Source organism: Gymnoscopelus braueri (assembly GCF_963280865.1).
Source record: "Gymnoscopelus braueri genome assembly, chromosome: 7".
NCBI classification, from domain to species: Eukaryota; Metazoa; Chordata; class Actinopteri; order Myctophiformes; family Myctophidae; genus Gymnoscopelus; species Gymnoscopelus braueri.
The window spans coordinates 4,961,750-4,975,616 of NC_137608.1; the positions used below are offsets into that span (position 1 = coordinate 4,961,750).

Below are 13,867 nucleotides of genomic sequence, written 5' to 3' on the forward strand. Positions count from 1 at the left end.
GCTGTGGTAGTCGGACACAAGCTGTACTCTTTTGGAGCTAACGGTGACAACATCAACTACAGTGATCAGATTGAAGTCCTCATCTTCAACACACTGTCTTTACGCTGGAGGAAATTGACCCCAGTGAAAACTGGAGGAGGAGAACATCAACTTGAGGTTCCCTAAGTGCGCTGGTTCCACATGATGTTGACAACCACATATGGTCCAACCCCAATATTTCTGGTACCGTTCCAGATGCGAGGAGGAACCACTCAGCCTGTGTCTTGAGGAAGGTCATGTACATTCATGGAGGAATCACCCAGCTGACTGGACACACTAATGACATCTACAAGTTGGATATCACTACTATGGTCTGGTCTTTAATTAACACCAGAGGCACTCCTGCACCCGTTTCATCACGTCACTCTGCCACCATCATCGGGACAAAGATGTTTGTATTTGGGGGCTGGGGGGGCCATGGGCCGGGGGACTTCTACAACAACATCAGAGTGTTTGACACAGAGACCAAATGCTGGCTGAGCACACCTTCTGCACAGCTTAGCCTTCTTCCAAAAAGACGCTTTGGTCATTCAGCCTTTGCCTACAATGGAGAGCAGTACATATTTGGTGGCAACAACTCGAAACAGCCCTTCAATGATCTGTGGAAATTCAATCCAAAGACCTTCTCATGGAAGAAGGTTGAGCCCAAAGGGAAAGCCCTGTGTGGGATGTCTTGGATGGGTTCTTGCATGGTGGGAGATCGTATCGTCCTCACACCTGATGACCTGTATATCTTAGATTTAAGTCCTAATCTGAAAAAGTTATGCAAGCTAGCAGTTATTCAGAACGGTGTGGAGCAGTCTGAACTCCCACATGACATCAGATGGGAACTGGCAGCCATGACTACCAACAATAACTGAAAACAAAACATAGCCCTGTAGAAAGAGAAACAAACTGTGATCCCATTAAAAAAATCACACCCAGTGTGAAGTGGGCGGTGTGGTCATCACAGTGGTCATCACAGTGATGGAAGCTCACTTAAAAAAAAAAAAAAAATTGCGGTTACCGCACCCAGCCCTATTCCTATATGGACTCAATTTCAGACCAGGAAGCTTATATACCCAGAGGTAAGTGACTGATGTGGGAAGACGGATTCTCTGTTACCTCCTCAACCCTCTGGATAAGTGGATGAAGATGGATGGCTGGATGGATGGATGGATGGATGGATGAGTGGGTGGATGGATGGATGGATGGATGGATGGATGGATGGATGGATGGATGGATGGATGGATGGATGGATGGATGGATGGATGGATGGGTGGATGGATGGATTCACCAAATTAAGACTAGAGAGAGGGGTGTGTCTGATAAAATGAATATCAAATATCTAAATACTGAATCAAGCAACTTAAAAACTGTCCGGGGTGCTCACAAAAGCCTGAGTAGACGATAAAATTACTCAATTTTTTTCCCTCGCGATAATTACAGTACCCCGCGATACAGTTATCGTGGACGTTTTTATCGCGATATACGATAATATCGTATATCGTCCCATGCCTAATGTGATGTAGTACAAACATGTCAACATGTCAATATATTAGCCGGAATGGCTATATACAAGAGTATGCCAGCAAATGTATAGTTAGGTTAATAATATTAACCTGCATGTCTATACATTAGCCAGCAGCAGCATGTCTAGAAGGTAGTGTAGAGTAAGTGATATTTTTTGGTTACATTTTTTTTTTTTAAAGATTTAGTTTGAATTAATGCTCTATATTCTGATAGTAACCACTGTTTAGTGGTCTCCCCATCTCTTTAACCCATTAAAGCCGGGAATGCATCGGTGTCATTTTAGATTTCTTTGGGCTATTCAAAAATAGCAGATCTACAAGCTCATAGCGCGGTACTTGGTGCCGCGCTACAAGCTTGTAGATCTGCAATTTTGGAAAAATCGTGAACATTTATGCAAATCTTTCAATATATATATTCAAAGATTTGCACACATTTTCACGATTTTTCAAAAAATAGCAGATCTACAAGCTCATAGACTCGGTGCCGCGCTATGAGCTTGTAGATCTGCTATTTTTGAATAGCCAAAAGAAACGTAAAATGACACCGATGCGCTCTCGGTCTTAAAGGGTTAATAAACAGATAGCCTAATAAGTTGGGTCATCTGTGGCACTTCCGTGACCGTGGAGAGCGAAGGTCCGTTTCTCAATGGATTTGTCATCTAGGAGGGTTATTAAACAAATTTAGCCGGGGTCTTTTTTAAAACGGCGGGGAAAATTTGTGAGAGACCAAAATCCAAAATGGCTGCAGTGAAAATGAACTTTTTAATGGTTTGACCTACAATGATGCACAATACATGTTTCAGAGCTTATTTTGGTCAAGGAATACATATATGGTGTTTATATAATGATTTGACCTATTGTCGACCAAATGCAAGATGGCTTGCCAATTATTTTCAAAATCGTCACAGAGCCTTCATATTAGGTTCAAATGAAAGCTCTGCTCATGATGAGTTGAATAATATACAGTATAAGTACACAGACGTAATCTCTGAGGTCAATAAAGTCAATGTTTGTGTGTAAACAGCAGTTGCTGATTTGCGGTTTCCCTTTAAATAGGGTAGGCTACTGAGAATATGACTGATGGCATACGACAAGCATGACTATGGGAGGTGGTTGCCAGACTACTGGGCAATGCTCTCTTCACTGTCAGATGAGCAAATGGAGTTCTTCAACGATCACTTTACCCAGTCGATGACAGGGCTACCCTACTCCTGCCAGCCCCTCGATCTATGGATAGAAACAACTATGAATCTGAACTCAAAGCTAAAGCAAGGATGGACTCAGCTTTTAAAGAATGAGAAACGACTGTTCTCGATAACAAGGAACGCAAACAACGTTGCAAGGGTGAAGTCTACTGTGAAGCGGGGCCTCCAGTGCCAGCGTCGTCACAGGAAGCATGTCGAATGCCAGCCAACGAGGATGAAGAAGGATGAGCAAGCAGTTCAGGACCTGCAGGCATGCATGAGGGATTTTGAAGCTGACCCATTTGACATCTCACCTACACTGAGGTCACTACAGTCTGGCCTGGTTGCCTCACCAGAGTTACTGCATGACCTTAAGACTGCAATTCCAGATGGCCAAGCACAGGTCGAGACTTTTCTGCAAGAGCGGGTGTTCACCAAGATCAAGTCTCTTAGTGCAACCATCCACAGGAATAAGAGACTGAATTTTGCAAGTGAAAAGATCTGCACAACTTCTGGTGCTCTTATGCAGGTGGCCCATATGGAGAGATCAGGACTTGCGGCCCTACCCCTGACCCTGGTGGACCTAGCAGAGGGATCTGGTATATACAACTTGAATCAGCCCTTGAGAGAAGAGTGACAGAGGAGTGCCTTTCACTCTTCAATGTGGCTGGGTCAATGTGCAAGACTGTGAAGAGCAAGATGTTAGAGGTTTTCACTCTAGAACCAGTTCCTGAGAAACCACAGAACCATCTGAGCCTTGTAGACATGGGTATGATATGGCGGCTTGCCACCCCCACACCTGAGGACAGAGAGGCTAGGAAGCGGGATGGTTCAGAGTACTGTTGGATTAGACTGGAGGAGCCAGCCCTATCGAAGGTCTTGAAGGGCGGATCCAAAGCCTTGCGCTCGGTACCAGCGCCGCTTCCTATTGCTTCACCAATCTAGACTGAGGAGACACAGACGTGTTTGTCCAAGCAGCTTATGTCTCGCAACAAATCATAGGGGATCTGCTGATCAAGCACAAGAATGCATTTATCAACGTGCCATGCTCTCTGAAGAGGTTGCAGACATCATCATACCTCTCCATGTGATCACTGGCAGTGACCACACCTCAGGCTTCTATGGGCATGGAAAGAAGAAGGTGTTGGAGAAGGTGATGGTAGTTCCTGAGGCAAGAGAGCTCCTGGGACGAGTGGGTGAGAGTCTGGAGTTGAAAGATGAAGTGAGAGCAGATATGAAAGCATTTTTCCTCTCAATTGCTTACGCCGAATGTGCAGATGTTACGTGTGGCCAGGCCAGAGCTTCCAAGTGGCACAAATTGAAGAAGAAGTGTACGATTTGTCTCCCACCTAATGAGGACACCTTGGATCTTCATGTGGAAAGGACAAACTAAGGACAAACTACATTACTGCCAGCTCCATTACAAACTTCAAGAACATCCTTCCCCCATTGGTCACGGCTGTGAACTAGTGAATGGGAAGTGCCGGCCAGTGCGCCATACCCCCCCCCCCCCCCCCATGCCCCAGCAGCTCACATCTCATGACTGCTCATATGAGAGTAGCAGTGATGACGAATGGAGTCAGTTTGGAGAATCAACAGATTCTGATGAAGAATAGTGATTCTGTCTCCGGTTCTCATCATCCATCAACAACAAGTTGTTACGTTATATTGTCTGCTTAGCTTACTTTATATCCATCCCTACTCTGTATTTTGTGTTTTCTACCAGCCTTTTCTCTCCACCCTTATTTCCTTTATTTCTATAATATTGTGATGTGAACATTAGTGTGTTTTATTCTAACAATTATATTTTCAGTTTGACTTTACATGGTTGCTGTGTCAGCCAGAGGGAGACGCTGTTGCCTCCAAATCTGCACGTTAGGCCAATAGGCTACTAGTTGATCAATTATTATTTTGGAATGCTATTTGTTGAAGCACCATAGTTATGCTAATGTACTGTACCAGTCATGTTTTTCGTTTCCCCATCCCTTTATTTTCATTTGACTCATTTATTATCTTTTAGTATTTCTGAGAAAAACAAAAAATATCTAAAGAAAAAAGCTCCCTTTTGACTGTTCACCTTGTCGTGGTAAAGGAGCTTGGGTGAACCCTGCGAGCTATGCCAGTAGGAGGAAACTCCTAGCAGGTTTTACCAAACCGGACAGGTCTAGGGTGAGAGGTCAGACAAAGCACAGTCAGACAACCTTGTGAAAACTGCATCTGGGGCCAATAACCCACCCTGCTGAAGCAAACAGGGGTGATCTCCGACTTTCACAGATGGATGGGGTATCCCCTGTGTCCATAACTCAACTCATCATGAGCAGAGCTTTCATTTGAGCCTAATACGAAGGCTCTGTGACAATTTTGAAAAAAACTCCCTTTTGGAGCTCATAATTGGCAGCCATCTTGCATTTGAAGGTCGACAATAGGTCAAATCATTATATAAACACCATATATGTATTCCTTGACCAAAATAAGCTCTGAAACCATGTATTGTGCATCATTGTAGGTCAAACCATTAAAAAGTTCATTTTCACAGCAGCCATTTTGGATTTTGGTCTCTCACAAATTTTCCCCGCCGTTTTAAAAAAGACACCCCGGCTAAATTTGTTTAATAACCCTCCTAGATGACAAATCCATTGAGAAACGGACCTTCGCTCTCCACGGTCACGGAAGTGCCACAGATGACCCAACTATAATATATGTTAGGTGGGCTGCCAATTTCATCCAAATCAGGAGAGAATCAATTTTATAGCGTTGAACTTTTGTCTGCTCACTTCTTTGTGTCGTCACTTCCAGTTTCACTCGTTTATCCTGTATCCTGTATGCATTCTCTCCTGATTGGATCAAATTGATGGTATCCCAACCTGAAAACGTATGTTCTGTTTATTAATCCATTAAGACCTGGAACGCGTCTGTGTCATTTTAAGATTTCACTGTCTATTTTTGGTGGAAAATGTGTGCAAATCTTTGAAAATATATATATTTTAAAGCAAACAGTTTCAACTCCAATATTTGCTTCTGCGGGTCCCTCCCTGGAACAAAATATTTTGAGATGGGGGTCCGCGGCAAAATACATATCATTTTGGGTGACATGGAAATGTTGGAGCGCCACTGATATAGCAGCATACTGTTAGGATTTAGAAAACATTTTTAGATATGTATTTGGCTACGGAACCCCATCTCAAAATATTTTGTTCCAGGGACCCCCCAGAAGCAAAGATTTCAATTACAAATGTTCGCTTTGGAAAAAAGAGAGAAGGGGAGACCCCTGTTACTGAACAAACACTCTATAGCAATGATTACTAATAGAATATGAATTAATTAATTAATTAATTAATTTGGTGATAAAAGGAAAGAGCCCTGAGGCTCATTTCCACTCCGGTCCTCTACAAAACACAGAACAGTCACAACAACATAAAAAAAGACAACCACACATAACAAGCTAAAAATATACAGCTATGTAAGTTAACACGTATTTGAAACAAAAACACATCACTCACTGCACCTTTAAAGGGACTACACCATGAACTTTTTTGTGTGTTTTTGGTCTCCCCTACCTCTCTTCTATCCCCAAAAATACCCCAGTTTGAACACTCAGGCTTTCACAGCAAATCTGGGGTTTTCTGTAAATTGGTCTCAAAACAGGCCAAACTGATTTGCACCCCTGACGTGACGTCACGTCAGGGTACAATCCCTCCCGTTTTTCAGTTCCAACCCCAAATTATTATTATTTTTTTAATTATAAGATAACATGCATACAAACTGGCTCAATAGCGCCCCGTGCCAAACAGGACAATGTGGTATTGCAGGTGAAAGTGCTTTATAAGCCAGAGAGAAGTTAGTTGGAATGAGTATATCTGAGGCTTGATTTAGGTTCTCAAACCTTTTGAAAAACGTTTGAGGGACATAAACAATATGATATTAAATATTATTATATATTTTTTAATTCATGGTGTAGATCCTTTAATATCTATATACTGTATTAACAGTATATTAACAATCATATTAACCCTAATCTTTGTCTTGTGACTTTCATAACGGCAGAAAACCCTCAGCAACCTTCAAACATTTCATCCCACAATTACAGAATGTTAACCCATTCAATCCGGGAACGCATCTGTGTCATTTTAGATTTTTAGCCATAAACATTATTTTATACTTGGCTATTAAAAAATAGCAGATCTACAAGCTCATAGCGCGAGTGCCGCGCTACGAGCTTGTAGATCTACAATTTTAGAAAAATCGTGAAAATGTGTGAAAATCTTTGAATATATATTTTTTTAAAGCGAACATTTGTAACTCAAGTCTTTGCTTATTTTGCTTATTTGTCCCTGGAACAAAATATTTTGAAATGGGGGTCCGCGGCCGAATACATATCATTTTGGGGGTCCTAGACATGAAAAGGTTTGAGAACCACTCAGATAGCAAACATACGTTGTTTTTTTTTAAACTGTTTTTCAAAGACATTTCGAAGACATTTTGTAGAATCGGCCTCGGGCCTTAATGGGTTAATGCACCAAATTCAATCATCGCTAAGCAGGAAAACGCCTCGCTGTGCAACTCGCCTGCCTACTACACTTCACGTTCCATTCATACCCGTACAAGAGGACGGACAAAGAGCTCCCAGTGTGTGACTGTGTAATTGTGTAATCAGGTTTAAGTGCAGGACATGGAGGAGACAGTGAAGTCACAGGACACAGCGTGACACGGACAGCACACTTCACTCACATCACCAATCCACCCGCCCACACAGAACGAGCACACATGCACCCTTATAATAGACACACTGATCATAGGACAGGGGTTCCCAAACTGGAGGTCGGGGGGTCACCAGATGATTAGCTATTATTTTCTCACTGAACAGTAAAGAAACAAACTAACATACAGTATAAGTGTGTACAGGGTATCTGCACATTTCTAAAGTTACAATTTAGTGACTTTTAACACATTGGGTGCCAGAGGTTTATTAAAATATTATACTTTGAGTGCCAGGACTTTTTAAACATTTTGAACCTTTTTCAAGTAGTCACAAAATATTTTCAGTGATCACCGTCCTCACGGTGATCCCCTCATTACACACATACAGGTCTCGTACAATTGGGGGGAAAAAATTTAAAACATTCGGAAATCCATTCGATAGTTGCAGCCAGTTGAAAATAGTTAAATTAACATTGTAAAAAAAAAAAGTGCACAGGAGCCGAGATACAGGTTTTTGAAGTCATAAGTTAACCAGGAGGTGGATTGGAGTCTAAATCTTGTAGGAGTGATATTTCCTGTTGCTGTGAAGGAAAAAAAAAAATAATAAAAAAAAAAAAACCGTATATATGCGGTTTTGGCACTCAACGTTAGTATGCGCAAAACCGTATATATACGGTTTTGGCACCCAATGTGTTAAGACCTTTTTAATACCAAATTGGCCAATTTATCAAAGATTACTTAAGAAAGAGGCAAAGATTCTGAAAATAGCCGATCCACAAGCTCACAACACCTCGCAGTGGGAGGCGCTGTGAGCTTGTTTGGCTAATTTCACAATATTTATCTGTGGAACCGAGTCAAACTAAATGTAATGCCTACAAGTCCAATTGCTTGTTAGGGTGGGGGGTCCCCAGTTCAAATATAATTATTTTGGGGGGTCCCCACTAAATATGATTATTTTGGGGGGGGGGGGGGGGTCACAGCCTGAAAAGTTTGGGAACCCTTCGTGTAGGACAGGGGTTGACACTAAGGTCTCAGAGACACTTGCCTGAAAAGTAAACTGTCCATTATGAAATGGTAGGTCAAATTTAAATTACTGTTCATTTTAACACGTTTTTTTTAAACTTTCTACTTGCATGCTTGAAATGTTTCCTTACTCAGCCTGTTGAAAAATATTAAAGTTTAAGGCCAGGGGTCCTTGAGGGGGTTCCAGGGGATCCTGAGCAAAATTAGTTTAAAATCATTAACATTTCTACAAATCATTGATTTTTTTCTTCTTCTTTTTTTTGCGTACATTTTTTACTCCAATATTTGCTTCTGGGGGTCCCTGCTGGAACAACATATATTGAGATGGGGGTCCGCGGGCAAATACATATAATTTTGGGGGTACTTGACATGAAAAAGTTGGCGCACCACTGATATAGCAACCAAACAACAAAGATTATATGTATTTGGCCACAGACCCCCATCTCAAAATAATTTGTTTGAGTTAAAAATGTTCGCTTTAAAATAATATTATATAATCAAAGATTTGCACAAATGTTAACGATTTTTCAAAAAATAGCAGATCTACAAGCTGGAAAATAACAGATCTAAAAGCTGGGATATGGAATATGAGCTTGTATACCTGCTTTTGAATAGCTAAAGAAACCTAAAATGACACAGATGTGTTCCCGGATTGAATGGGTAAAACGCAAACATCCAAATTGTGCTGTTTGTTGGGATTAGCCAGCTGCAGCATGACTCTGTCTGACCGTGTGAATTCTGAATCTGACATACAGCGGAAGTGTTAGCAACACAAAAAAAACCACCCAAAACCACAACAAAACCAAACACAGCAAACATGAAGCTTAGCTGCTGATCGTGCACACTTCCTGTTTTCACAAAACAACCGCGTGGTCTAGCAATGTCACATAGCTTTCCCATAAACACATCACATGTCACCAACCACGCATGACCTGTGACTCAGGTCATGCCAGGTGAAAACAACAGAGAGGCAAAGCACTTCTTCAGATGTAAACAACCTTGAGAATTAAGAATCTTAAAGTATATACTGTACTGTATACATATCACAGTCAGCTTACTGCCTTAACCAAGTCCCACGTACTTTGTCCGATGACAACAAGTGAAAATAGCCACCTACAAACTCACGACTTGACCTTGAATGGTTACTTTAGCTATTTTTAAAACTTCTGTAAAACGCTTTACATTCTTTTGCCCAAAATAGGGATACCAGGTTCCCAAGTGGTTAATGCTTGCAAATGTTTTACTTAAGTAAAAGTATCAATACTGCAATGTAGAAGTACTCTGTTACAAGTTAAGGTCCGGAATTCAGATTGCAAAAGTATTGGTATCCGAATGTACTTAAAGTACCAAAAGTAAAAGTATTAAAATGTTTGAAAAACACAACGCGATTGTGATAGTCGCAGACGCGTTGTGAGTTTGTAGATCGGCTATTTTAAAATTGCCTAGGTATAAAATAGGACTAACGTGGTCAAAGTAACTAGTAACTAAAGTTTGCAAATATTTGTAGTGGAGTAAAAGTACAATATTTTCCTCTGAGATGTAGTGGAGTAGAAGTAAAAGTTGGAAATACTCCAGTAAAGTAAAAGTAACTCAAAATTGTACTTATGGACAGTAGTTGAGTAAATGTACTTAGCTACTTTACACCACTCCCTTTGGCACTCTTAATTTAGACGTCTATCCACATTGTTTCTGCCATGTGTATGGCCTTTTCCTTGTGCACAGCATTTGTAGAACTCCAGTGATGTTTGTGAGACAGTGATTGATTGTGTGTGATTGATTGTGTGCTTTTCACTGCTGCTTATACAGTGTATAAACGCCAACGGTCTGTGTAGTAGCTTTGATATCTTCCACACACACACACACAACAGTGAGTCCAACCAGATATCAAATACGAGGCTCTAAGGGGAACAACAGCATGCCTTTTGTTTGTTCTAATAACTAACTACTCTAATGCCCAACACGGGTTATTATAAAGCAGAGCTGGCCGACGTCTAAAAAGACTTTGCCTTCAATGCTGTATCACCAGAAACAGGCCTTATCTGTTGTCTCACACACACACACACACACACACACACACACACACACACACACACACACACACACACACACACACACACACACACACACACACACACACACTTAGCCTCCTATCAAACGCACAAGCCTAACAGTGTGCAAACAGACACTGCTGCTTCTGTGTATAATAACCGATACACAATTTGTCCTTTACTTAGTGCACTAAGTGAGGCAGGGGCAGAACAGACTGTTTGGGTGTGGGCAGTGCTAGTAAATGAATATAATATATGGTCTATTTATGGAAAGACCAAGTCTCTAAGCTGTTAATAATGTGGCCAGCCGGGAGGGGGGGAAATTAATTTTAGCATCCATCATCATCAGCCAACTGCTGATAGATTTGGCCTGTAAAGCATAACTGGTTGGTCTAGGCCTGTCACAATTATTACATAATCGTCTAATAGCAATTATTTGAGATAATCGCAATTATTATTATAAAAAAGCAATTATTATGGATCAACAAGTGGTATATAGGGCGTATGGCATTTTGTTTTGTAACGCAATTTCGGGTCATGGGTGGGATGGCCGACTTTGACGGAATAAACAACAGGTTTATGACAAATATCATAGTAAACAAGCTTCAAGTTACATACACAAAAAAACACAATAGTCACAGTCCTCTTCATTTTACAGTAGATGTAACTGACACACACACAAAGACAGTATCTGGCTGCTAACACACACACACACACACACACACACACACACACACACACACACACACACACACACAGATAATTAGAATACGTATTTACATTTCATCCTCAACTGTACAATACTGTACTGCATTTACTGTCATTGAATGCCCTGTTATATATATATATATATATATATATATAATATATATATATATATATATCAAATGAAACTAGAGTAAGTCAGTACTGAGTGGACAAATGGAACCAAATGGACCCATAAGGTTACATCGACACCCATTGTTTCACTAGTGTAATGGTTTAATATCCTGTTGGTTTGTTGCCAAAATGGACAGCAGTGTTGACTAGATGAGAAGAACACTTTACCACTTGATGTTAGGATCAACAAATGGTTTTCAAACGAACAACAGCAGGTTCCTGAGAAATATCACGATATAAACAAGCTTCAAAAAAATGACTCATGTCACAAATAAGAACAACACACAGTCACAGCCTCTCCACAGTGGTGGAAGAAGTACTCCCATTCTGTACTTAAGTAAAAGCATCAATACTGCAATGTAGAAATACCCTGTTACAATTAAAAGGCTGGTGTTAAAAATGTACTTGAGTAATGAGTACAAAAGTATTTGTATCAAAATATACTTAAAGTAATATATGTGTATGGTATGTTTTGTAATAATAATCCAAATCTACAAAGTAACTACAGTTTTCAAATAACTGCAGTGGAGTTAAAGTACAATATTTGCCTCAGAGATGTAGTGGGGTAGAAGTAAAAGTACAGAAAATTGGAAATACTCCACTAAAGTAAAAAAAATACCTAAAAATTGTACTTTAGTACATACATTACTTGAGTACATTTACTTAGTTACTTTAAACCACTGCGACACACACATACATACACACATACACACACACACACACACACACACACAGTAGGCTACAGCTGCTAACAGAGGCTATAGTTAGTTAGCTATAGCCCTAGAATGGCTGTGATAGTGCATACATGTCATGTAATATCTAGAATAAATGAACTATATGATGTAATATCAGTCATTCTAGGGCTCAAAGCTCTTTAATGAATACATGGCTTTACCTGCGTTGTTGCTGTCAAAGGGGTCCATGGTGTCAAGAGCTGTTGCGGTCTCCTCCTCTGCTCTCACACACAACAACAACAGTTGTCTCACACGCAACGACAACAGTTGTTTAAACGACGATAACACAACAACGTGAACGTTTTGTTAGCTTGTTTGTTAGCCACCGCGGGCTAACAAAACGTTGTGTGTTGCGTGTGTGTGTAATGATGGTGTCAATGGGATGTACAACTAGCTACCATTTAAAGTTAGCTACCGTTAGCTAGCTGCCACAACTTTATTGTCCACCATGGCTTCCCTTTTCTCTCCCCCACGTCCGTCGCCCTTGTTGTGTTTATTATAATGTCTGTAACAATAACTATAGTGATAACTTTAAAATGAGAGTCAACATGTATTCGGGTTGTTGAGTGGAGTGAGTCGCTCTCTCTCTCTCTGTGTCCGGGACTCCCTCTTTCTTTGGTGTTTCGCCCGTGTGGGCGTGGTTATGTGCCTAAACCTGAGCCAAAGCCTGTGCCTCGAAACCGCGCCCACCTGGTCGAAACGCCAAAGAAAGATGCTCTCCCCCTTCTCTATCCACGCACACACGACACATGACTGCTTCCTCCTTCGCACTTTCGTCGCGCGCCGAGAAATCGCAGGTCTACAAGCTCACAACGCGTCGCTTTGCGACGCGTTGTGAGCTTGTAGATCTGCGATTTATCGAGCATATCATTTTATAGGCTGAATGCTTTTCCTTCCCAGCAGCAGAAGTGAATCACTGTAGTAGTGGTGGAAAGACTGGTGATGCGAGGTTACTGTAGTATAACATAAGTATATGGAAGTCCATAGGTCCAAAAAAAAAATAAAAAAAAATACCACAATGAAATAAATAAAATCCACATTAAAATAAATAAAAAACACAATGACATAAATAAATAAAATACAATTAAATACAATACAAAAATACATAATATTTCTTTTTTAAATTCATTTATTTAATTGTATTTTGTATTTATTTAATTGTATTTTGTATTTATATCATTGTGTTTTTGTTTTTTTTCAGTGAGGATTGTATTCCTTTCATTGTGGTATTTATTGTTAAACTTTTGGACCTATATGGTCTTCCATATAAGTACGTTTTACTCAAGTACTGTATAATTTTGGGGTACTTTTACTCAAGTACTGTATCATTTTGGAGTACTTTTAGTCAAGTAGGCCTACTGTATAATTTTGGGGTACTTTTACTTGGGTATTTCCATTTTTGGATACTTTATACTTCTACTCCCAAAAACCTAAAGTCTAAATGTATTTTTAAATGCTAAATGATTGCACTTTTTACACTTTTACACTTTTTTACTACAATTATGTGACAGTTTTTGAGCAGTTTTTTTTAAAAAGCTGATCTACAAGCTCACAGCACATCGCCAATTTATGAAAAATATTGAGTAGCCTTTTGCCCTACATTTACTTTGGTAATTTGTACTAAGTAAGTATATTTTGATGCCATTGCTTTTGTACTTTTACTCAAGGACAATTTTGAATAGGTCCTGCATGGCTTTTATTGTACTTGAGTATGCTTGCGGTATTCTACTTTTAAGTAAAAAGAGTACTTG

At 40.2% G+C, this 13,867-nt stretch overlaps 1 protein-coding gene across 1 annotated transcript in view; it reads right to left on the reverse strand.

The window, feature by feature from the left end:
- The window catches only part of lnpep (leucyl/cystinyl aminopeptidase), an 80,179-nt gene extending 67,477 nt beyond the window's left edge, over positions 1-12,702 (reverse strand). Inside the window, exon 1 of the mRNA XM_080434082.1 lies at positions 12,278-12,702. Coding sequence (XP_080290208.1) covers positions 12,278-12,305 — 28 coding nt within the window. The 5' untranslated portion in view covers positions 12,306-12,702. The remainder of the gene's footprint in view (positions 1-12,277) is intronic.
- Between the last annotated feature and the right edge of the window lie 1,165 nt (positions 12,703-13,867).